Here is a 25,567-nt window from a genome sequence, read left to right on the forward strand (position 1 = left end):
AAACTATGCTTAGTTACATTACATGTACATGTACCTATGACATTATGCTTTTATAGATATTCGTGCCACTAGAAATAAACAGCTTAGGGGTTTAATAAACACACAAGCTGTCGCCAAGCATTTGGAGGATGATTTTAACATGACAAACTGCTGCTGTACGATCTGTCTGATGTTTTGCACATGTTCTTGATGTAGTGTTAGGTATGTCGTGTCTATGCCTGTGTGTTTCTTGTTCTTGGTATTCCAATGCTTCTGACAGACTTTGTTTTGCTTTCTTTTCATCGAAGGAGTGACGGTGTCATGAGCGACAGGGGGAAGATCGTCACGAGATGGCAGGCATCGCTGAGGAAGGGGACGGACTTTGATTCCTGGGGGCAGGTGGTGGAGGCCGTGGAAGAGTATCAAATGTGAGTAGGGGTACATTCCGCGAGATGTAGACTATTTTTTTTGTCGTCTTTTTCCTCATTTCAGAAGACAGGGTTCCCTTTGTTTGTGACAGTGATATTCTAAAACAAATGAGAACATCATATCTAGGGAGGGGAAAAAAGAAGCTTTTTCTTCTAGCATTCTGTTGATTATAATATGTCTTTTAGTAATGAGGCAGATTTTACTCAAAGCCAGTGGAGGAAGACAATCTTACCCCATCGAAAACTTATCCCGAATACACTCGGTCAATTCTATATGGGAAATGGGTATTACAGCACAATTAACTCATCCTCAATGGGTTAGATTGTTCTAGTGTCGCGTCAACATTCTCTCAATATGCGAGAGAAGTACTGTACATGTAACTCTCAGCCATGGAGTCCAATATTCTGCGTACTGTGCGGCTCATGTAAGTTTTTTGTTACAAAAATATTTTGAACTAGTTCCTGGTCACTCCAGGAAAGATATCCCGGAAGGTGGCAATTTAATCATTTCATTCCAAAATTGGCAGAACATATTGATGCCCTCGGTGTGAGTGTATTCTTGTTTCTTCATCATTAGCTTCAGTACAGTGGAAACTCGATTTAAAGAGATCTGATATAACAAAATGCTTGATATAACAAACTAATTTCTCCAGTCCCGATGAATATATTTCCTTTGTTTTGTATTGTTTATTGTATAAAAAAATAACTGATATAAAGAACAGATTGTCTTGGTCCCAAGGATCTCGTTACACTGAGATTCAACTGTATTAGATTTTGATATTCAATGTCATCATCTGTTTCATGTTCTGCCAGGTTGTCAAAACATCTCAACAGAGAAATGAATGCCAAACCATCAGTGTTTTCAGAGAGCCAAAAGGTAAAATATCTTCTTGTTAATCTTATTTTGTTTTACTGCTATTTTTTTTTTTTGGGGGGGGGGGTGGGGGGAGGGAGACTAGTTACTCTATTAGCTGTTTACATTTTGTAACCTCTAAATCCCTCAGTGTTATGCAAGAGTGAAAAGAGGGTGTTCTTTTTTATTTGAGAATTTATACTATAGCTATGTACATTTTCACTCCTTACTATACTGGGAGTCATGAAAAGGATTGTGTTATCTCTTATACACATACATGTACACACCAACAACAACAAATTATTTTTTGATTAAGCAGCAAATTCAACTTAAGTCCGTTGTCAGGGATTGGTCTAATATCAGCGATTACAGGACTCCCGGAATAGGGTAGTACTCGTCTTAAATTACCCTCGGGCTTAGCCCAGAGTCCTGCAAAGAATCAGAGACTTGGGGGGAAGATTACGCCAGCAGCGTTCACTTGTACGAGTCTGACTCTGAGTCAAGGGAGCTGCCCGGCTCTGTCTGTCATTGGCTTTCCTATCAATCAAATAAAAAAAGGTGTGAGCAAATTATGAGCAATAATTGTTGATCTGCCCCATTGGAGGCGGCAGGATAGGTGGACCTGAGGTGTGTCCGCTCTAATAGATTAGCTCAGGTATTAGGCTGCTAATTCCAAAGTGGAAGCTGTTAATTAGGCTTGCAAAGCCCCTGTCTAGTGCTGAGCATTTAGCAAAAATGGTCTAAGAAAAAAAAAAAGTTAATGAAAAAAAAAGGGGGGGGGGGTAGAGTGAGCCTTATCAATGCTCTGCATGCTTTTGTCCCCAAACGTACTTGCTCCTGTATGCGGTTTGACTCTCAGCTTTCAATTTCTGCACCCCTTCTGACACGAAACAGGTTAGCATCACAGGATTAGGTTTCTTCGCCCCCCCCCCCCCTTCTTCTTCTTTGATATGATTTGCCAATGGGGGCAGATTAAATGCAAGCTAACATTTTTGTAACTATTCTGCCATGGGATGACATCACTTTGGGAGTGAAATAAAGTTTGGAGCCATTGCTTCATTACCATTGCTTCATTGCTCTTATCAAGTGATAAGAGAGATATGTAATATAGTATTAAAAACCACTCGAAAGATATGGTATAAATACTTTATATAATGTCTAAACTACATTGACTGTGAAAATATTGAAATGGAGGACCAAATATATGAATTTGATATTTTCCCCCAAAGTTCAACACACCGCATCCACTCAAATTCGCATACAATTACAAAATATGATTTTTGAACATTGGAGTGGCAGCAACAGTTTTGATTGACTAAAGTCAGTGTGACTTCACAATCTGATGCGCTTGTAGATATAGGGAAATTTAGCCCATAACTGGAACTTTTCATGCGAAATATAGATGGTTTTCAACATTTTTCTGAGACTACTATAATGTAAGTTCTGTGTGATGTGAGAAAATGAGAAAGCTAGAGGAAGATGAGGAATTGGAAAGCTCAAAAATGAGAGAAGGAAAACTCTTCTTCCCCCCCCCCCTTTTTTCTTTTTTATGCCTCCGCCACGAAGTGGTGCCGGAGGCATTATGTTTTCGGGTTGTCCGTCCGTCCGTCCGTCCGTAATGAATTTTGTGGACAGGGTAACTATCAAAACCTTTTGAGGTATCCTAATGAAACTTGGCATGTATGTGTATTAGGGGGTGAAGTTGTGCCTATCAACGTTTGGGTGCACATGCACAAGGTCAAAGGTCAAAAGTCAAGGTCAAATACATAAAATTTCACTATTTCCACCATATTTATGCAATCCCTGAAGATATTTTCTTGAAACTTAGTGTATTCATGTATTACCCAATCAATAAGATTCTCTGGTGAAAGTTTGGGTCGTGAGGTCAAAGGTCAAAAGGTCAAGTAAAAATATTAAAACTTCACCTTTTTTCTCTTTACCTTGGAAATTGTTCAAGATATCTTCATGGAACATACATGTACTGACTGCCAGCAGGATTTTTTCTTTTTTTTTTACACTTGGGGTATGCCTGTGTAACCTAATAGAAATTCTCTGGAAAGTTTTTTTTTTCTTTTTCTTTTTTTTTGCCTCAAAGGTCAAAAGTTATCTTGAAACTTACTACATATTTATGCATGTTCTGCCTGACAGTGATTATCTTATGAATTTTAGGGCCAAAGGCCAGATGAAAATGGTAACAATTTACTATTCAATACAGAAATTGCACTTTTTTTCCATACCTTGAAAATTACTCAATGCATAAATGTATGAATGGGTCAAAGTCAAGTTAAAGTCCTTAAATCCCCAAATACATGCTCTCCTATTCATCCAATTAAACCTAGGTCAAGGAAGGTGAACATTCAACACATTTGTGACAAACTTGTCATTTTAATATTTTGCCAATTTTGTGAAAATGTAATCACTTATTGTCCACATGTACTATCTAGACCTATTAGGAGAATCATGCATTATGGCGGAGGCATACCAGTCGCCATAGCGACATTTCTAGTTTTTTTGAGGGACACAAATACCTTTCTGCCAAATCTGAGAGTTTAGCTCACTCGAATTGATGAAGTGCTAGTGAATCATTAACATGTTTTTATGTGACGTGTGTACATGTGTGCGTATGTTTCTAAGTTTGTACGTGCTTTCATGCACTTGTTTTATTACGCTGTTTGTTGTGCGCTCAACTTGTGGAATCGTCGGAAATGGGTAAAATGTGCGTGGCTTTCGACAAATTTCGTGCATGTGCTAGGTGCCTTGAGAGAAGCCTATCAATCAAGTCATGGTGTCCCACAAGAGATCGGTTGCTGGATTTTCTTGCAGAGGGTGAAATAATGAAGTTATCATGTGCTGAAACTCAAACCCATGATCAAGCATCTGATCAGAATCATGTGGGGAGCATGGCATGATTGATTTTCAAAGTGAATGTGTACATCTCTTTGCTCTAGTTTATCAATTTTTCTAACATGCAGGCCTACAATTGTATAGCTAGTTGTTATAAATTTCATCTCTCTTCTATTTTCTCAGTTTATAGGTAACTAGTTTGTTTAGTTATTACAATTGTTTATGCTCATCTTATTATGAGGTGCATTAAAGGTACAGTTTTCCTTTGGGAGCAGTGATTTAAAAAATGTTCGAGATATCACATTTGATGCTTATGTGTAGGTCAGTTGTATCACAAAACATCCCACCATGTAAAAATTTAGCAATAAAGCCCTAAATATAAGGAGATATCCCTATTTTTTTTTTTCAATAAACCATTACTGTAGACAGTGCAATAGCCTAGAAACATTTTATTGTAACTATTGTTCACGTATTGTATATTTAACAATACTTAATTTTAGTTATACTGATTCAAATTTTCCATTGGTTGTTTTTATCTCTAACTCATATGTTAGAACTATTTTGAAACACTTAACTGGGTTTTTTGATATACCCCCGCCAAACGAAGTTTGAAGGGGGTATATAGGAATCAGCGGACGGTCGGGCGGTCGGTCGGGCGGTCGGTCCGTTGCAAATCTTGCGTCGCGAACTACTTCCTCAGTTTTCAACCGATTCCCATAAAACTTGGCACAGATGTGTGCCTTGGGTTGTAGATGTACAAGACGTATTTTTTGACAGTACCCAAAAGTACGTTGCCATGGTAACGGCATATTATGGGCAAAAATGGGTACAAATCTTGCGTCGCGAACTCCTCCCACAGTTTTTGATCAATTTTTATGAAATTAGGTACAGATGTTCATCTGAATATGTTAATGTGCGAGACACATATTTCCGCAGTGGCAAAAAGTGCGTTGCCATGGTAACGGCATGTTATTGGTAAAATATAGGGCAAAATGCTTCATGGCAAAACTGCTTCATCAGTGTTCTTCCAATTCTCATGGAATTCATATTGAATGTTTGTCTTAGGATATAGGTCAGCATGACACATTTCTTGACAGTGACAAAAAGTATGTTGCCATGGTAACAGCTCACATATTATGAGCCAAAATGATGGAAAGTTTTGTGTTGCAAACTACTTCCTCAGTTTTTGCCCAATTTCCATGAAACTTGGTACAGATGTGTGCCTTTGGTTGTAGATGTGCAAGACGCATTTTTGGACAGTACCCGAAAGTACGTTGCCATGGTAACGGCATATTAATGGCAGAAGATCAAGGAAAGATCTTGCGGATTTAACTACTTCCTCAGTTTTTTGACCAAAGCTTATGAAATGTTGTTTTGACCAAAGCTTATGAAATGTTGTTTGGCGGGGGTATAACCAGTCGCTGTAGCGACATTTCTAGTTTCATCTGCAAATGGTAAATTATGCCTTAAAATATGTTAATTTATCACTTTGCTCTGGCAGCAGCTTTGTATTTCAGTTCAATTCCCAGGGGTACACTGTATGTATACATATTCACAAAAGTCACAAACATGCATGCCCAGTGAGTGGAATATTGATTCTAACCACATTGCAGATGTGAAGTTTAAGGAAGAAAAAAAAAGTAGGCAAAAAAGGAGGAACTATCACCAATTTGTCGCAGTGATTAGACGAGACGCTAAGGACCACTCCCATCTCCCGTTCGCAATCTTGCCCTCCTTACACTGGAGTGGCAATATCACTGGAGGAACCAAGCGGGAGCAGTGTACTATTGCCTGCTTGTCAAAACGAGGGAATCTGTGTAGTCTTGTCTTCACAGACCCTTGTCTGCATTGTCACTTGCTTCTGCAGCATGGGTGAAATTTTTAAACAAGGACACTTACCAGCAAAGGTTTAAAAGAAAAAGCAAACCAACAGACCGAAAATCTTTCAGTTACTGTGCATGACAGAAAGAGGGTGTTGCCTACCGAAACAGAAAGAATGCGTGCAGATGATATTGCTTCCGTAGCGACAAATTCAGAGCGTGTGGGCTCGTTTTTGACACTCACTCACCAACTTCCATGTGTACAGGTGATGACACTGGTTGTGGTTCTATTCCCAAGTATTGCAGTGCACCAGGTCTTGCAGGTAGCAAGTGTTCCAATGCCGCAGAATCTGCCCGATCTCCCCAACTGTCATGCTCTTTTTTCCTTAGTTCTTCTGTGCAGTGCAGTGCAGTGCAGTTAACCTTTCTGATATCAAAGCTCACAGCTACCAGTGGGAGTCTACTGGTGTGCTAATTGTATTGCAATTAAATAATTTAAAAAAAAAAAGATTGTTTCCAACCCACTACTGAACAGGGAGGGCACTTCAGGAATAAAAATTGGGTACTCCTATCTAAACTATTTCACACTTTTCATCTTGAAATACTTCAAAACGACTAATTATCCTGACAAGTCGCATCAGCCAGACGAGTTTCTTGGTAGAGCCTTTCGATATTGTAAGCAAATTTCAAATGGTGGAAGATGAATTTGAGCCCTTCTGAGAATTATGTTTCACCTTTAGAGTAACAACTTTACAAAGTACTCACACATGTATGAATAGGATGTTGTGACATATGTGCAATTCAAACAAGAATCTGCAATAAAAATTTTTGATGGCTTGGTGTTTGTGAAGATTAGAAGTACATTAATATCAAGTGCTGTGTTATTACCATCCTTTACAAGCTGTAAAATAAGAAATGCAGTAGCAATAGCACAAAATTTGTGTTTGTCCCTGAGTATGAAAGCTTGTAAATATGTTTACAATAAAAATTTGTACTTTTAATGAACTGAGTTTATGTGGCTGATGTGTAATGATGGAGATAATTTGTAGTCTACTTATACACACGAATACACACATACTTTGAACAAAACTTGTGTAAGTAGTATTGTAGAATCCTTTTTTTTTTTCAAGCAAACTTCTTTATGAGCTATGAAGATAGGAAAATTCTTTTCTTTATCAATGTTGATTACAAAAATGCACTCCCCCTAAAAGGGTTCAAACAGTTTCAATTTGTGTGTGTGTGTGTGTGTGTGTGTGTGTGTGTGTGAATGTGTGATTCTACATGTGAATGATATAGCTACAGTGTGGGAAAACCTTGCATACTCGGCAAGCTTATGTTTTTTCCTTGAAGACATACTATTTGGAATGTTTAAAGTTTCAAGGAGCCATATTTAAACCAGAGCCATCTCACAACCACCCCCACCCTATCTTACAATCAGCGTTCAACACACCATCATTATATTGCCAACAGTTTACAGAAAAAAAAAGAGTGAGTCTGAAGACAAGGCTAAGCCCTTGTCTCTGCTTCAATTCTCTGAGAGTTTGATGTACTTTAATTACATACAGGCTGTGATGTAAAGTAGCTGGGAGGAGTCACATCTGCACCCAGATTCGCAAGCAAGGGTAGAAATGTCACATGCCGTGTGATGTAGAGAGTCTTCTTCTTCCAGTGGGTACAATGGATACCAATCATAATGTCTGTGCCTTTCACACATTTATGGCTTTCACAGAGTCCCAGTTATTTTGGCAGGAAGCAAGCCTAACAAATGAAAACCATTCAATGAGAAAGAGCACAAGTGAAATTGGATTACAGTCAGTCAAACAGTGAAATTTGATTACAGTTGCCAAACAGTGCAATTCAGCATCAGCTTAAAGAGCATTCACTGTCTGTTCGGTGATTAAATTGTCTAAAGTCCTTTTAGGCATCGTTTCTGCTTGCTTGTCATGCTTCAAACCTGATTTAATGTGTTCTCTTATTATCAACCTATCATTACCACTGCATAATTTAATTTGTTTTTCTCTCTTTGTTTGTTTGTTTGTCAGAAAACACTTCAGAGAATCACAGTGTGCCTGGAGCTAAGAGGTCAAACCTTACAGGTTGGTATCAATTTGAAATCCCTTACAATGTCTTGAAAACGTGAAGTTGTGTGTAATAATTGTATGATTTTCAGATACTGTGTTAATCAGTTTAGTCCACTGTACATTAGGCATCAGATGATAGTTTTGTTTTGCTGTTCCCAATGGCAAGTTGATAAAGAACTCGAGGCCTTAAGAGATTTAGTTTTGAAGCTGATCTGGATTGTTTGCATTGTTGTAAGGTTACAAGGTCCAAACAGTAGTGGGATCCTGTTATGTCCTCCCTATACATGTATTATATAGCATTTGTGAACATTTAATAACATTGTAAAAATGAATTCAAATGGTTTTGATATAAAATGTGTACTGAGGGTGTGGCAGGTTTTTCTTTGGTCGAAGTCCTTCGACCATTTTTTTTCCCTATAAAATTTATTTGCTTTTTTTTTGTGCTTCCTTGTTTTCATATTGTGATTGTATAGTTGATATGATTTCTAATGCACTAAATCCACTTCTGTGGAGTGCTCTAGGGGGCAATAGAATAAAATGAGAAAGTTAAAAGAAGTAAAGAAAGTGCAAAAAACTGCAACAAAATCAAACAAACAAATTAACACATAGTGAAAAGGAAAAATTAAACAAGTACATGTATGTTTTTAGGCCCCTTTTAAAGGAGTCTGATTGAGGGTAGAAGTCTAAAGGTAAGTTATTCCATGAGGTGGGACTGGGACTGTGTGCCCCAAGTTGTTGCGAATTTTGGAATTACACGAAAGTCATAGTTGGATGAGTGTAGAGATCTAACAGGGGTGAAAGTATGAATTGAATTAATATTATACGGCAGAACAGTGCCAGTAACACAAGGGAAAATCAGAAGAAAAATCGTAAAAATAATAGCGTGAAAAAATTATAATAATCATCATTGTTGTTATTTCTGTAATGATGATGATGATGATGATAATAGTAATAATAACAATAATGATAATAATAATAATAATTATTATTATAATGTTGTTACTTTTGAGTTATATTTGTTACCATTGTCAGTGTAGTAGTATTACTAGAAATACAGCTGGTACTAAAGGCATTATTGTCATTGATAATATTTTGTCGATATCATCATCGCTGCTACACTTACTTGTACCGATACAACTCACAGCTACCATTTGAAATGTAAATATTTTTAGTCTGATTTAATCATTGTTTCTCTTTCTGCTCTGTGCAGTCACCAAATGCGACGAACGAGCTGTCATTAGAGGATGTGAAGAAATTAGATGCAGGTAAGATTACGGATACACTGGCAAATATTGAAGTCAAGCAGAATATCTTTTGTTTTCTTACCAACATTGACAGATATGGGAATTCTGATGAATGGATTGTCAGAATTAAAATTTTCTGATTGGCCTTCAAATGAAATCAGTAGAAAAGAGCAATGGCAGTACCAAAAAAAAAAAAAAAAAATCATGTACTGTAAGAGTGTTTACACAGCAGATGATACCAATGCTTCAGTCATTTTTGCCAACATCATTGTTTGCCCAGGCAAACACCTGGGCAGGATCCTGCATGATCCTGATTCAAGCAGGATCCTGAGGGTTCCTGCTGGTCGTAATTTTGATGCAACGCCTTAGGCATCATTCAATGAGCAGATATGTTGGGCTGGATGCAACTGGATGCAACATGTACACAAGACAGTGCTGAGGGAAAATTATCTTTTTTAAGATACCAAAGACATATGAATGAGCCGGACATGTAGGTTACAAGTTGATGACATTTCTTGGCTTATGTTTTGTTGAAAGGGAGACCTGTAGTTTCTGCCCTTTAATGTTCATCATTAGAAAGACATTACATCATTAGAAAGACATTACACTGAGTAGCCTGTCAACATTCAAGTTGCTGGTGGTCATGTTTGATGTACCTCTACTTACACTAGGTATTTGTATTTATGTATTTATGTGTTTATGTTTGTTTGTTTTAACCCTAGCCTTGCAAGATTTGCTGTCCAGTTCACCAGCTGAATTTCCCATCGAGATACCGGCCAGCCTTCTTCAGACAAGGTGAGCTCTAGCATTCAAATGTTGTTGCTATAGCAACATTGCATTAAGGAGAAGGAGAGGAAGAATTCATTGTATTGGCAATAACTGTGAGGTCAATATTTTCTTAGTTCATCTGTGACACAGACCATGGGTAAAAGACATTTTTTTTTTTTTTTTTGTCTAACTGTATTCATATCACACTTTGGGTTTCTGTTACATTCAAGTCATGACATACTACAACGGTTATTGTGAGATGCACTTGAGAGGTAGAAAATCTTTCATTTACTGTAAAAGCAGGTTTGGATATTTTCGCTCGACTAATTTTTCACGCTTAGCCGGGTGAGAAGAGTTTCACGTGTTTTTAATTCCGCGGAATCAAGACACCAAGTACAGGAACATACGGCAGCAAAAATATTTGTGTGCTTTTATTTTCGCACTAGTTTCTGGTTGCGCGAAATGCGCAAAAATTTCAACACCGCGAAAATTTCCACTTTTACAGCAGTAGCAAGTGGGCATGTTAGCCTTTTGTTTTAAGCACAATAGAGACAAGGAGTTGACTGAGAGGAGGATGCAATTGTATCTCTTGAAAATGCTTTAATGGACTTGCATGTTGTTCGGCAGGCAGAAGTCCCCGAGAAGAAATTTTGAAATCGACATGGAAGGCGACGAGGAAGAGGATGTGGAGGAGGACGAGGAGGACGTTGAACCCCAGCTCCAGTCAAAAGCACAGAACATCAAACCAACCGGTGGGTAGCCTTTGAACCCGTCGGTGCAATGTTGCCGTGGTGACAGCATCACTGATGGCATGCATTATGGGTGCATGGTCTTTCTTGTAGCCCATAATGTTTCTTTATATCTCAGCGATGCAGATGTTCTGAAGCTGCAAATGATTTGGAATTGCCTGATCCTTATCCCTTTTGAACCAGAATGAACTCTGTGAAGGTCTAGAGCAATATTGCACCCCGGTGGGTTTGTTAAACTTTTATCAAGGCCAAGATTTTAGGGAGAATGGTCATATTGCCGCAAGATAGCTTGACAAGTTAGAAGTTAAGCCCTTTGGCGCATGAAAATGACAATTAACACCTTTGTGTGTGCTGTATAGAAGTGATTCCTATCAGCATGATTAGTATAGATCATTGTTTTGGTTAGAAATATGCTGTATCAAAGACTGTTTATTATTGGACATAGTAATCATTATGATTTGAAAAGATGTGATGTCATCCCCTTTGTCCGACAGGAACTCTGCTAAGCAGGATAGCACATGAACCAGGTACCACCGGTCTGACAATACACATTGAGAAGATTGGTCTAAAGGATGCATCCGTCTACTTGGATCCTTTTATCACAATCTCGGTCAAAGGTGAGCTCTTCATGTTTTTTCTGTGTTCTCGAGTACTTTTCTGTCCATTGTTTGCTTCATTATTGTTTTAGCCCAGACCTTTCTGGCCAAATTATGTGTGAATTATGTGTACTTACTACAAATTATGTCCCATGCATAACTTTAAAGATAGAAGGTAAACACATTGATTCCAAACAATATCTAGTTGAAAAATAGATTCAAGCGTGTGAGAAGTGACTGTTTTAGGGGAAAAGTGACTGCGCTATGCAGATGGCCATTACAGAGTGCAGACAGGTTCCATAGCGGCTCTTTCTGTCTTTGAGAAATTGTTATGGCCTCTGCAGGTGGTTACCGTTAACAGTCACCTGTATGTGCATATTTATGAGCAACAATTATTTCACGTTCTGTGCTCATATTTCATTGTGTCAAACACAATTCTGCATACCTGGCGTATTCATGTATGTTTCCAAAATCTCCAAACATTAATTTTAAGGTGACAGAACATTTGCTCCTGCGACATTGCTCTGGTCTTATTTTCTTTAGGGTTATTAGGATTATGGTCAGTGTTGTCATAGGGTGTTAGGTTTAGTTTGATATGAGGATTAGGATTAGGGTTAGGGTTACGTTTGTGGGTAGAATTTATGTTTTGATTAGCATGTTCATGGGAGCAATTGTCCCAATAGCAAATGTCGTGGAACCTAATTTCATACCCCATTTTCACATCTGGGTCTTTACTTTTTTTTTGGTCATCCTTGTCTTTTTTTTTCTCCATGTTACACCATCTTCACAGATGTTGCCGGAGTTGACGTCACAAAGTCACAAGACACGCCCGTCGCTACAAGGAGAGAGGAACCCTACGTTATGTATGGAGTAAACGTAGAGCTGCAAAAGCCCCTGGAAAAGCTTCCGAAAGGTAGAAGCCCTTCCCTTCTGTCCTCTCTCTAGCCACTTTAAAGACATATATCTCCATCACTCGACATGTGCTGCGAGAACTTTATCAAGGAATCCCCAACAAATATGTCCATGTGTCATATGAATGATTTGGCACAAGTTGGGTGAGAAATGTCCTCCTAATTTGCTTTTTAAACTCTACTTCATCTCGCTTTCCTTACCAATCCATTTAAAATTTGTCATTCTAAAGCCAGTCAGAGTCATTACTAGAAATAAGTAAGGCTCACTGGTATATATGTTTGATACCGAACATACATATTACTCACTTTTATAACAAAAACAAAGATTGAAGAAGTAAGCCAGAGATGAGCAAACTACTATAAGACTATTTTCTGAGTCTTGTGAGCTTGGCTGTCCATAGCCTGATTGAGTCATCTGTCAGCGACAGTTTGCTTCACAATTTCTCTGGGAAGCTCTGAAAATAATTTGATTGGGAGCGGAATTACTAATTTCCCGCTGTGCCTGGATCTCAATTTCCCCTCCCACATGGGCATGTCTAGGACGGGCTGGATAGCTGATAAATCATCCGAAATCAGTCTCGCTGGAAACCATGCCCAGAGAGACAAGATAGACTTCTACAGACACACTTCATTATGTTGAGCCCATTTTGATGTCTTGTACTGAAGCCATATCCATCAGTGACATGCAGAATTGCAGTTGTCAATTTCACCAAGTGAATTACGTATTTCCTCTGCCAACTGATGAATGTACATGAGACAATTCTGTTTGATACCTCATTCCCTGTTTGTATGGTTAGATGTAGCAGTCTCTATTAAAAACTGCAAAGCTTGGAATTCAAATTTGAATTTCATGATTTCAGCTCAACTACAAGTTAAACTGGTAAACATATTCCACATGTGAATCCTTGGTGTTCATCATGTTTTCATGATGAGTATGCATTGAAAAGTGATGAGTGTTATGTTTTTCCTACACAGGAAAGGTTGCCTATACATCTGAAAGTCATATCTAATCCAGTGCAAAGTAATATTGCTTTGAGTTTCATATAATGATGTTAACATAGAGAGTTGTATGACGGAGTTGTCACCCATAATTGTTCCTTGCCAGGCTAACTTCACTTTAATACAATTCTTTTTCTCACATCTCACCATTTTAAAGTCAGTCTGGATGTGTCTGATAATTTAGATGAACAGTAACAGCATTCTATGGTCATCTATAGAATAACAATATTTGCCTCCCCTCTCTATTTTTTTTTTTTTTACTGCAGGAACGGCAGTGTTCTTTGAATTCAAACACTACAAGGCCAAGAAGAGAGCTATCAGTACCAAGTGTTTTGCTTTCATGGAGATGGACGAGATAAAAAATGGACCCCTTGTCATAGAGCTGTGAGTAACCAAAGTCACTTCACATGTTCAGGTCCTTTAAAATGATGGCAAACAACGCTAGCTACTGTTCAAACTGTTTAGTTGTATCTCTTGCTGTCATGTGAACCAAAAGACTTTTTTGATCTGGAAATGTATCATTAAAAGAAAATAAAATGGATAGCAAATCTTTGATGCGGAGTAGTAAAACTCCCCTTTCTGTGGCGACAGTCATTCTCATTACCATTTTATCAGTGTTTCTGAAGCATCTATGCCAATCTTCAGTCTTAAATGTGTTTTGCGTACTTATGTGAGAACATGTGTGAACATGCATCGTGGTGCAAGTATCAATGCTGGCTGTCTACAACAGATTCACTTTTTGGTAACTTTGGAATTATGAAGCCTTTGATTCACCTTAGCCCTTATTTGTGAGGGGAAGAAAGGACAATTTCATCAATCACCATTTCATACATAATGCTTATCGTTTAAAGGACAAGTCCACCTTCATTAACATAAGGATTGAGAGAATGTAGCAATGTTAGTAGAACACATCATTGAAAGTTTGAGGAAAATCGGACAATCCGTTTAAAAGTTATGAATTTTTGAAGTTTTTGTGCAGTCACCGCTGGATGAGAAGACTACTGTAGTGTATGATGTCACATGCGTACAATATAAGGAAAATATAAAGAGAATTTCACAAAATTTCATCTTTTGAAAAAAGTACACATTCCCTTGACTTGTTACTGACATATGTTATGGGTAATATTATTCCCATCGCCTTTAGAAAGAGGGAAGTCAAGTGCTCTTTTATTATGTGAAAAAAAGTGAAAATATGTTGAATTTTCTTTACATTTTCTTTATACTGTTGTACTCATATGACATCACGAGCCTTAGTAGTCTCCTCATCCAGCGGTTCCCACTCAAAAATTTTAAAAATTCATAACTTTTGCATCGATTGTTTAATTTTCCTCAAACTTTCACTGATGTGTTCTACTAATATTGCTGCATTCTCTCAATCCTTATGATTATGAAGGTGAACTTGTCCTTTAATGGTTTGATATGTCTTCATTATTGCTTTTATACATACTGTATTCTATACTCTTGTTGATATTACAGTAGGACTTGCAGTATGTGAAATTAGACACAGAATTAGGACTAGTTTTTTGGCTGAATCTTAAATGCACATGTCAGCCATGTAATGCCATGATCTTTTCCCTTTGGAGTGTTTACATATACCATACATTGTCTTTCTTTCATTGTCACACCTGTGCAGGTATAAAAAGCCAACGGACTTCAAGAGAAAGAAGCTGAGTCTACTCACGGCCAAACCACTCTATCTACATCTCAAGCTGAATTTGTACGAGAACTAGAGAGGGCGCACATCCTCTTTGCTCGCGAGGTTTCTGCTATGTGACCCAGGAAGCAGTTTTCTGGATCACAGTATTATGAACTTGAAATGAAGTCCAAGTTCTTTGTATTTGTATACCCGATGTGACAGGTCGTGGCTACTTTGCACATCGATATGCTTGCCTCGAGGCAACGTCGAAAGCTGACATGCCTCTGTTGTCCAGCCTTGAAGAGAAGTCGCTACGCTAGGTATGGTTTGGAGCAACCTTGAGTGTACTACGTGCCTTCTTGGAGACATACCGTCAAGTTCCCTGTATATGGTACACTGCTGTAAAGGGCACATTCCGACTTTAGGAGTTGGCAAAAAAACATAATGATAAAAATTTTCACCTCATCTAATGTGTGTTTGCACACAAGATGCAAGTATGCCAACTGCTTGCATGCCACTACAAATGCTATTACATACTGGACGGGAATATATACGCTACTAATCATTTCTTTGGCATTTTTTACTTCACAAAGTCGCCAACAAACTCTTCATCGCAACCCGCAAAGTTACAATGAAATAGTAGCATTGATGGAATGAAATGCATATGGGTTGATTTTGCTGAATGGTGTAATGTGAAATTAAAAGTCAATGTCTTTTCGGTTCCTCTACAAAATCATACCTGCACACACAATACTCGCAATGTATTGACTTCCTAAGACGGGATCCACATGTTGGGCTTGGCAACCACTGCCAAGATTTTCTGGTACCCATGTACAAAGTGCATCCCCAACTTTTCATATTTTCCATGATGATAAAAGTGTGCCATATACGTGGAACTTCACCTTGTTTGGGGCGTAGTTTGAGCTCCGCCAAGATATAGTATATATATCTATGCATTTTATGAGCACAGGTCTCGTTAAGTTGCCCCCTTTTTTCCACTTTCAAACCTGGTATCAGATTGCTGCAAGTGAGGGAATCCTTTATGAGTCTATAACATGAGAAGTTCAAACATGCATGATTTTAGATACTAGGGAGCTTTAGATTTTAGATGCGCGGACGTTCAGAGGGAAAATATATGTTCTGAGCGTGCGCAGAAGCGCACCTCAAGTCGATCTATTTTTAGCTTGCGTCGCCTGAGTTTTTCACTACGCGTACTGGGCTATTTTCACGTCCGCACAGTTTGCAACGTAGAGAACTACTTCATGCATGATCATATGGGGGCGCGATTTTATTTTTTATACGTTGCGTCCCAGAGTAATCTAAAGCTACTTTTCCACACGACACGGAGAGAGGAGAACGTCCAGCGCACTCGTCGTCTCAAACGTCCGCGCGTCAAAATCTAAAGCTCCCTATTAGCAGATCTCAACAGACAATCAAACTACAAGATCAGAAGGATTTTGTGATGTTTAGTCTGTAGAGTTGTTGCAGTCACCATGCAGTCACCATGAAGATTTCCCCGTCCGGTAAGCATGTGTTATTTGTGAGCATAGCTCAATGATGTAGCAAATCAAAAAAGAAATCAGAGTTTTGCCATGGATAAGTCCAAAATCATGGAGACAAAATCTTGTTTCGTCTGTATCACAAGAAAGAAGGTAAAAGAAATAGAGAGGTGCATCAGAATGTTCATGTACATGTATTTGTATCAGAGGAAATTTTGTGTGGCAAGTAATGCAGGTCTTGATAACAAGGGCCGATTTTGTGTTCTTGTGCTCTGTTGATATATCTTTTTCAAGCTATGCGAAAAATGGTCTCTTAGTATCTCACATCAAGAAAGGCCCATGTTTGCAGGGAGACTGTGCAAAATTAGGCAGCAAAGTCTGCCAGCATTGAGATGTAACATGCCTGTAACCAAGTGTTACTTGCACCAACCTTTAATAAGGTTGAAACTGTACATACATACATGCACCTCGAGCTAACACTGTTATCAGCTCTTTCTGTTGTGATGCTGGTAACAGTCCCTTTTGACATCGTAACTCAATCGTAGTTGGTTAATAGTGGACAACAGTTTTTCAGAGCAGCATCGTATCGCGTCATTCTCATTTGAAATTGTATTTGAAATTCATTATCTGGTGGATTCTGAGGTGTGACACTTCTTCCCTGGACAGTGTGGAGGAGCGAAGAATGGCACTGAAGATAGGTCTTAGGGTCTAGCAAAGAAATGGGATGTGAACTAGTGGAGGTATGTTTGTTTGGTTAGAAAATGAAATGAATCTTTCCCTAGCCTCCTTGGCTTGTCATTGATACAGAGATTTAGTGGCTGTTATACAGTTCTAAATAGTATAAAACATTTGTGCATAACAGTAAGGGAGGTGTGATGTCTTCAAAAGGCCACAAAGTGGATACAGAGTAGATTTCTGTAGCCACAGAGAGTATGTTTGATATACTGAAATTTTGGATTCAGACAAATAGATATTAATGTAGTCAAACACCATTGACTATTGCTTTTGCAGCAAACAGCACGTATCTTCTTTTGATGTAGTGGGATACGTAGTCTACTACATGTATATCATGTTTATAAAAGACAGTAATGCCTTACTTATATGTATGCCTTGCTCTTCTTCCACACTCTCTTTGACTTTCATGCTCCATTTATACTGCATACAGAAAAAAGGGGAAAAAGTGATGCTCAATTGCAAAAGCAACATGATGACTTTTAAAAAAATAAATGTCGGTGGGTTACTGGAGGTTGATAATGTGACTCTACTTGGAGACCGTATGCCAAAGGATACATTATATTTGTGTGTTTGTTTGTTTTTTTAAATAAAGTGTAGAGAATTGCAGGAATGTAGAAAATAGTGACAACTTCTACGTGTATGATGGGTTGAAAATACATGTACTGCATTAAGATAGTCCAGAGTGAGCTTGATGACACTCTTTGCAGCAAATCAATGCCAAGAAAAGATGCTACTCTTGTCTTAGCACAGTGGCAGTATGATGGATATTGATGTTTAATTATGTAGGTGTGTCCATTATAACAAGCAGTTTGCTGTCAGTTTGAGTGTTTGTTTTGAAAATCCATTTTAGTAATATGGGTGATGTGCCTATACTCAGAAACGGCCATATTGTAGCAACATGAAATAGATGTGAAAGATGTCTTTCTTGTACAATCACGTTAAAATCTATGTAGAGTCCTTTTTTTTCTTTTTTTTTAAATTCCATTTTGTATAAAGGTTTGAATGAACATAGGAGTTGGGTATTGTCTCTGAATGTGTAAATGATGTACATGTTCATATTTATTATTATTTTTTGTTTGTTTATTCAATTATTTTTTTAAGAATGCTGGAAAGGAAAGGACATTGCGTTAATTTCCCTACAATAGATGAGTTTCACAGTAATTTCCCAAGATTACTGTTTTAATGTCAGTGGTCATTTTACATCCTTGTTCTGTCCATGAACAACCTGTGCTTCATCAGATGCTGGGGTCATCATTGGCTTGCTTTTCTTGCTGATAAATACAGTGGAACCTTGTTCCGTAGAGGTCCGAAATGAGAGAATGCTTCTTTAACTAGGCAATTTTGCAGATCCAAACTTTTTATGTCTCGGTCATTTTTGTACCCTGATTTGTGAGAAACCTGAATATGTATAACGAGGTAATTGTCATGGTTTTTAGGTCCTTGTTGTAACAAGGTTCCCATACACAGATATCCTGAAAACAACTGTTAATGACGAGGGATTTTGTAATTGGGCTTGTGGGACACTGGCTTTGTCTGCAATGACTGCAAATTCCTTTTGGAAGTCATCCCAAATGCTAATGAAAAGCAGCACAGCAACATGCAGCCAAGTAATAGGGGCATGATAAAAGAGATATGATGGTGTTTCATGGTGGTTTTCATCTTTCAAAGTTATAATTCTTTCTTGTCCGTGCTCTCTTCACCTTGCTTACTTTCTAAGTTATCTAGGATTTTATCTACCATTAGATTTTTTTATGGAACAATTTGTAATATCCAAGAGAACATATCTGTGTCAACATAAGTGACCAAAATGCAACAACAGTATGTTTAGAGAACTTTCCGTAGTCTTGGATTTCCTGCAAAAATAATCAGTCTTAAAAGAGTATCAAGTACAGTGTATCTCTCATTTCTAAAGCAGTACTTTAATATCATCGCCGATTGTGTAATTCAGTTTCATTTGTTTTGTCAAAAGTCACAATAGGAAGATCATGTGTATTGTAGATGCAACTTTATTTCATTGTGACAAGGACTTAATATCACCACTGACATATTATTCTGACAAAGTGACAAAAGAGTTGAGCACATTTGTTTTCCTGTGCCTGTGTGCACCCTGCCTATTTCTAATCTGTATTTTTGTTGCACAACAATCTTTGTAGTACAATGTATAAATGGTGAAGGTTTATAATTACCCCCAGATGTAACAAAGAGAAATGGTAATTGACATGGACATTTTTGGGACACCTTGCTGTGTATGTATCATGGCTGATGTTGCCATGAAGCTTCAAGGGGTGTGCAATTGTACAAGACTCTGATGATTACCAAATGATGTGAAATCATGGCTACACATTACAGGGAAAAGGCTTTCTTTCTCATTTATTGACAGAAGTTTCCCCTATGTTTATTGTTCATGTTCGAATGGAATATTCAGTCAGATTTGTGGAGGGATTCCAACATGAAACGGTACCTTTCGTAATTCCCCAAGTGCTATTTGTGCATGACTTTTTCTCTATCTGTATTCGATCATGTATTCAGCTCTCTTTGTATGTTTTGTATGTAACTATTTGTACAAAAAGATTATTTGCCGATTAATTTATTCAAAGTAAGCATTATATCAAATGTTTATGTAACATACTATTTTATGAGTCATATCTTTAAGACCAATCATAGAATTTTTAAAGACCTTTTGTAATGAAAATGTACAGATATTAAAGACCATGGTGTTGACATGTTTCGACTCAGATATGATTCCATTGTTTTTTTCTGTTCTGAATTTTTCCTTGTAATGTGAACATTGGAGGACTATTTATGATACTAAGGAACATTAGTATGCTGTTTGTTCAGCATACAAAAGATAATAAGTCATTCATGTACAATGTAGCTTTTGTCTCATTTGTAAATCCACAATCATACAAACAGTAAAATACTTCTCAGAAAGGTATGTCAGACATGGAAGACGATGCAAAACATAAACAAATCCAATTCTCATCCTCTGAGGTTTCAATGCAAACACTTTATAGACTGGAATGTTTCAAATCTTTCTGTTTTTTTTTATAAACTATTTTTGACAAGAAGCAATCAAAGAAATCCATCTGTAAAGTGAAAATTGACGCCATGCTGAATGACATTTAAGAAAGATATAATCATGTGAATGCCATTTGCTTCTAACTAGTGACTGGAGACACCCATCATAACATGGACATCTTACATAACACATGTCACTATGACAGTTAAAGGGATAATATAGTTCTGGTTGAGATGAGGATTCAAGTTTACTTTTAACTTTTTGTGAGACAACTGGAAACCACTTTAACATATGAAATACAGTATTAAAGACCATATGATTCAAAGAGGAGTTCAAAGTTTATTTGATAAAAATTGGTTTTGAAATGGCTGAGATATCCAAAAACAAAGTAAACAACGTGGTCCTAATAAAAGGTGGGACCCACCTTTTAATAGGAACATTTTGTATTTGGATATCTCAGCTATTTCAAAACCAATTTTCATCAAATAAACTTTGAACTCCTCTTTGAATCATATGGTCTTTAATATTTCATATAAGTGGTTCTCAAAAATCTCAAAAAAAGTTAAAACCTGAATCCTCACCTCAACCAGAACTGTGGGACAGAAATATTATGAACAGTCTGAGAAGGCATGAACTAAATTGTCAGATCTCAGAAATCAGAACCATCATTACTGGATGCAAACATGCAGCACTAATATGCTTTACTGTAAAAGTGGATATTTTTGCACGACTAATTTTTCGCACTCGGCCCGTTAAGCTGAGTTTTGCATGTTTTTAATTTCGCGGAAAAAAGACATCAACTACTGGAACATACATGTATATGGCAAGCAAAAATATATGTGTGCTTTTATTTTTGCGCTAATTTCTGGTTGCATGAAATGCGCAAAAATTTCAACACCGCGATAAATTTCCACTTTTACAGTACCAGAGCAGCTCAGTGTGAGGGTAGAGATGTAGCAATACAGTCTGGATTCTGTACTGAGTTGTGGCACATGAAAGAGCCTAGTTTGCAAGTCATTTTGCAGTTCGCCTTCAGTGGAAGGCATTCCAGTTGTGCTCATTATTTGGATTTAAGCATATGAAAGATATCATATGAAGAAGAATATTTCACACGACATTCCCACTCTTGTATCAGTACTGGTATATTCTCTCTGCTACAGTATGACTTTATAATTTCTTGGTGATGTTCAAATAGAGGAGTTTTGAAAATTCTGCTTCCAGAGGAACTCGGGGTGGTATGCGGGTCCTTCCAGGCAGTTCTTAGTACATGTGTAGACCAAAAGGGTCCCCCAGTCTATGCTGTCCCCAAGACTGTCCACATCCAGGTGCCTCAAGAGCTGGGGCAAGACCTGCACAACCAACAAAAATCCACCATACATGGTAGTATAGTGTACATATACTAAACTTATAGTATAAACATTCAAATAAATGATGCTAAAAGATTTACAAATCTATATATATCTTGTCCCACTGCAAGTTTCCTGGAGGTTTCAGGGACTGTGGGTGCTAAAATTCTGAATTCATTTGCTCAGAACTTGCAGTGACCATCAGATATAAGTTTGCAAGTGCACACAACATATAAAAAGTTTGTACATTATTGAGCCTTCATGTTATCAAGACACAGGCAGATTATGCAAAATGTTGTTTGGTATCATTTTCATGAAGCAAAAATGCAGAAATCTACCAAATTTGGATTTTCATTGTTTTTTTATATAATGATAATACATGTGTAATCATTATTATTATCATTATTATTCCTACCATCTGACCTGGTTTCCAAGAGGTTGTTCCAAGCTAACATGACCCATAGGAGCTCTTTGAAGAAATGTTTCTGGGAATATTACTCAAAAAGAGTTTGTTTGTTTGTTGTTGTTTTGTTAACAGATTACTGTATTACAACTGCATATTGTACATTTTAAAGCAAGCTCCTTAGGAATCTTCAGAATAGTATTTTCAGGTATATATAGAATATTGCATGATATCATCACTTTCAGAGCAAACAGAAAAAAAAAGAGAAAATAAATAAATGAAAAGTTTCAAGTTTGTCATTTAGAATAATCTATTGCCTTAAACACTGGTGAAGAACTTTCTTATAGAAAAAAAAAAAGATTTATAAAAACCTTTACCTGAAACTCAAACTGCCTTCGGGCTCCACATTGACATGGTGGAATATCCTCTTCTGCTGCTTGCTGGAGTGCAGATACATACAACGGCTCTCCTCCCTTTTGATAGCGCAGTACCTGTCAGTTTAATAAAATGTATTTAATGCACTCTTGTCACTGCTGTTTTGCAAAAGGCTCATGCTCATTGAAAATGATGAGAGGATGATTCACATTACATGAATTCTTATCAATTCTAGCAGCTATTCTCTGCACACATGTGTTAAAGATTTCCCCATAATTTTGTGTCATTTATCAATTCAATATGAGGAATGGCATGGAAATGTCTTGTATTGTTCCTATGGTACAGGAGGTAATCACTCTAAATGACAAATATTTCTCTTCTGACCAACATTTGCTAGAGGTGACTGTTTAAAAGAAAGGAGTTTATGTGAAAGTGAAATGAATAATCTAGAGGTCATTTATGAGAATATTTTAATGTAGACAATCTTTTAAGATGGCAGTGGTAAGAGAACATAAAACTCAAAGTACAAATCAATGCACTTTGGTTTATTCAAAAAGTTATAAAGTTTATAATGATAAAGAAAGCTAACTGACGAATACCAAGGCTCCATCAAGATACTTCTTATCAATAAGCATTTTCATTAAAATGCCACTGTATAGTGATATGATTTTCATGTCACAGGAATAATACTCTGAAACCGTGTTTTGCAATTTAAATGTATTTTCATTACCCAACAAAAGATGTCCATCACATTTCAATGCATTCTTTAAGGCAGACATACATTTTTAGCCACAATGTCAAAACCCAATCTATTTAAATTTTGGGTTTGTGTGTTAACAAAGCATAGGATAACCAACAGAGACTCCAACTCTCCCACTTTCGACGGGAGATCTCCCGCTGAAAGCCCATTTTTGCAAAATCTCCCGTTCTCCCGCTTGAGATTTAATTTCTCCCGCCCTGGCTCTGTGTCTCCCGCTTGAAATGATTTCTTACTTTTTGTCTTCCTGTGTTGAAAAATAAGCCTTAGATAGCACGAGAGAGCATCAAGAACCCTAATCATTAGAGCTTCCAGGGCCAAAAGCGGGCCCTGAACCCCGGCCGCAAGGAACTTCGCACTCGTGATATACGCTTCGCGCACATCAAGTTGGAGTCTCCCGTTTGCTAGGGGTTTCAGGCGGGAGAATCTCCAGATCAGAAGGTGCTTGGGGTTGGAGTCTCTGAACCAATATCCAGGGAACATCATAGTTAAAGTGTCACGACCAAACCATTATGATACAAGATAGTTTGACATCCATGTACACCCACCACCTCTTCAGTGATTATCATGACATATGTTTTCTTGTACCGGTACATTAATTCAAATGGTTAGTGCGTTCTTTTGTAAATTGTGGTGATTGCATCCATAACAACCACAGGGAATCTAATCAGTACTGAGCTGTATCTTACCTGGTCTGGATCACTGGCTATTCTCTTTTTAAAAGCCATAAATTGTCTGTCATCATCTGTTTCTCCCTTTGCCATTGACTCCAGATCTGCTTCCTTGAAGTTTTTCCTCTTTAGTTCACTGATCAGATTTTCTGTAGGCTTCTCCTTTTGCATTTCTGAAGAAACGAGAGCAGAATCCCTTTCTTTGTCGTCTGTTCTTCCTTCATCATCCTCATCACTCTCTTCTTCATTTTCTTCTTCTGTCACAAGTTCATACTCGGGGAAGAGAAACTTGTTGGAAGTGGCGGAAATGATGCCTGTGAAATTTGTAGGAGTTACAGCAAAATTATCAGATATATTCTCACATTTCATGATCCCAATTCTTACACAGATGAAGATGTACATGTATCTGTAAATGACTTACAAATGAAGATGTATCAGTAAATGACTTGTTGAAGTTTATACTGTTAACATGTCTATACACAATATTAACTCTCCCTGGGAATCACATAATCAAACCAATCATTTATCACTGTACAATGTATAAACTCAAGCAAGGGGTCATACAATATGCAACTGTACAGTTGACTCCTCGGTACAGGCATTTTTCTTTTGTTATGCCTTTTATAGTATCAAAATTTTGTTAGAACTTAAATAAACAACATAAAAAAATACAGGTTGAGCTGATAATGTTGGGGCCTGAATTTATACCTCCATGTAACCAGAATTTGGTTATAACAATGTTTGTTTTAACCGGAGTGCACTGTAGATGACAGATACATAGGTATAGAAGTGATTAGAACCAAAGATGATCATGAACACTGAAGTTGATTATGAAGGATGACTACTGAACTCTGAACAAGAAAGGCTTTTAATACATGTAACTGTATTGTCAAAGTTGCATAGACAGACAACTGATTATATGACATAGGCCGAGGCCTATGATTAAATTCCTTTGTGCAGAGTCAGTCAGGCATCTTAATATTCTTACTTAGTGGGCCTACTAAGCTAGACAATTTGAAAAACATGTCTCGGTAGAAACTGATGTACATGATTCATGAATGAATCTATCAAACATTCAACACAACACCTGTACATAATGTCAACTACACACTTTTAGTACCTTGTCCTTTCCCACAAGTAGTCTTGTGTCCTGATTTCCAGTCTTGAATTTGATGATCTTTTGAGCAATATGCTGTCGTATGACAACGCCCACATTTTGTTGTTCCTGCATTGCAACCACAAACTGCGCATAAATTGACTCCAAACTGCTCCGGAGAAATTATGTTTTCAGGCAGGATCTCTTTCTCGTCATCCGGAGGCTCGTAACTAAAGTACGGATTTCTTCTTGGCAACTGGCATCTAAGAACAGTGAAAGGAGTATTACGCTCTTGATGGCATTCTGGGTTTCTGCAACAGAAGATGTAGACATAGCGGTGAAAGCAACTCTCAATTTCTACCTCTGTAAGACCTGTGTTTGCGCACGTGTCCTGTTCATCAGGTGGAGAATACACTTCCAGTAAAAATGTCATCACTTTGCCACATTGTCCGCATGACAGGGTGTTGACACCTGGCACATCTGTCAGATTCAACCAGGCCGGTTTTCCACCGACTTTACTTGGGAAAAATTGGCTGGTGAGACGCCATTTGGCCGTCTTTTCCACAAACCCTAGTTCGACTTTTTTCGTCAAGGGGGCCGCCATGATTGGCTCTGTCTGTTGTATGTATAGACTATCTGCTCAGAATAGGCTATAATGCCGTTTAATATGGCATATTTCTAGAAAAAAAAATAATTTTTACATTTAAATTATTTTTAAAAATATTATTAATAATCTGTATGTGGAATATATGTCTCAT

The 25,567-nt window shown here is 37.6% G+C and overlaps 2 protein-coding genes across 3 annotated transcripts; one reads left to right on the forward strand and one right to left on the reverse strand.

The window, feature by feature from the left end:
- The first annotated feature begins 290 nt into the window (after nucleotides 1-290).
- Nucleotides 291-15,873, forward strand: LOC140231559 (axin interactor, dorsalization-associated protein-like). Its single transcript, XM_072311699.1, has 10 exons — nucleotides 291-407; nucleotides 1,221-1,284; nucleotides 7,967-8,020; nucleotides 9,216-9,270; nucleotides 9,972-10,044; nucleotides 10,645-10,769; nucleotides 11,261-11,383; nucleotides 12,153-12,275; nucleotides 13,539-13,656; nucleotides 14,906-15,873. Exons 1-10 carry the CDS (start codon nucleotides 301-303, stop codon nucleotides 15,000-15,002), a joined length of 939 nt encoding a protein of 312 aa, XP_072167800.1. The 5' UTR covers nucleotides 291-300; the 3' UTR covers nucleotides 15,003-15,873.
- A 4,747-nt stretch (nucleotides 15,874-20,620) lies between these two features.
- LOC140231569 (programmed cell death protein 2-like) lies at nucleotides 20,621-25,413 on the reverse strand. 2 transcript variants are annotated; one of them, XM_072311720.1, is made up of 4 exons: nucleotides 24,834-25,413; nucleotides 23,732-24,027; nucleotides 22,288-22,401; nucleotides 20,621-21,510 (listed from the first exon to the last, which is right to left on the reverse strand). In XM_072311720.1, the coding sequence occupies exons 1-4, from the start codon at nucleotides 25,411-25,413 to the stop codon at nucleotides 21,349-21,351; spliced, it is 1,152 nt and encodes a 383-aa protein (XP_072167821.1). In that variant the 3' UTR covers nucleotides 20,621-21,348. The 2 variants fall into 2 exon arrangements, with proteins under 2 accessions (XP_072167821.1, XP_072167812.1); XM_072311711.1 differs by having other exon boundaries at nucleotides 24,825-25,413.
- Between the last annotated feature and the right edge of the window lie 154 nt (nucleotides 25,414-25,567).

The sequence above is a fragment of the Diadema setosum genome, chromosome 1, assembly GCF_964275005.1.
Source record: "Diadema setosum chromosome 1, eeDiaSeto1, whole genome shotgun sequence".
NCBI classification, from domain to species: domain Eukaryota; kingdom Metazoa; phylum Echinodermata; class Echinoidea; order Diadematoida; family Diadematidae; genus Diadema; species Diadema setosum.

Coding starts and splice junctions, on each gene's coding strand:
- LOC140231559 (XM_072311699.1), top strand. CDS start 301: ATGAGCGACAGGGGGAAGATCGTCACGAGATGGCAGGCATCGCTGAGG. Junction 1,285..7,966: donor TGTTTTCAGAGAGCCAAAAG/GTAAAATATCTT, acceptor TTTGTTTGTCAG/AAAACACTTCAGAGAATCAC. Junction 9,271..9,971: donor TGTGAAGAAATTAGATGCAG/GTAAGATTACGG, acceptor TTTTAACCCTAG/CCTTGCAAGATTTGCTGTCC.
- LOC140231569 (XM_072311711.1), bottom strand. CDS start 25,413: ATGGCGGCCCCCTTGACGAAAAAAGTCGAACTAGGGTTTGTGGAAAAG. Junction 22,402..23,731: donor TAGCCAGTGATCCAGACCAG/GTAAGATACAGC, acceptor TTAAACTGACAG/GTACTGCGCTATCAAAAGGG. Junction 21,511..22,287: donor GAAGGCAGTTTGAGTTTCAG/GTAAAGGTTTTT, acceptor TTGGTTGTGCAG/GTCTTGCCCCAGCTCTTGAG.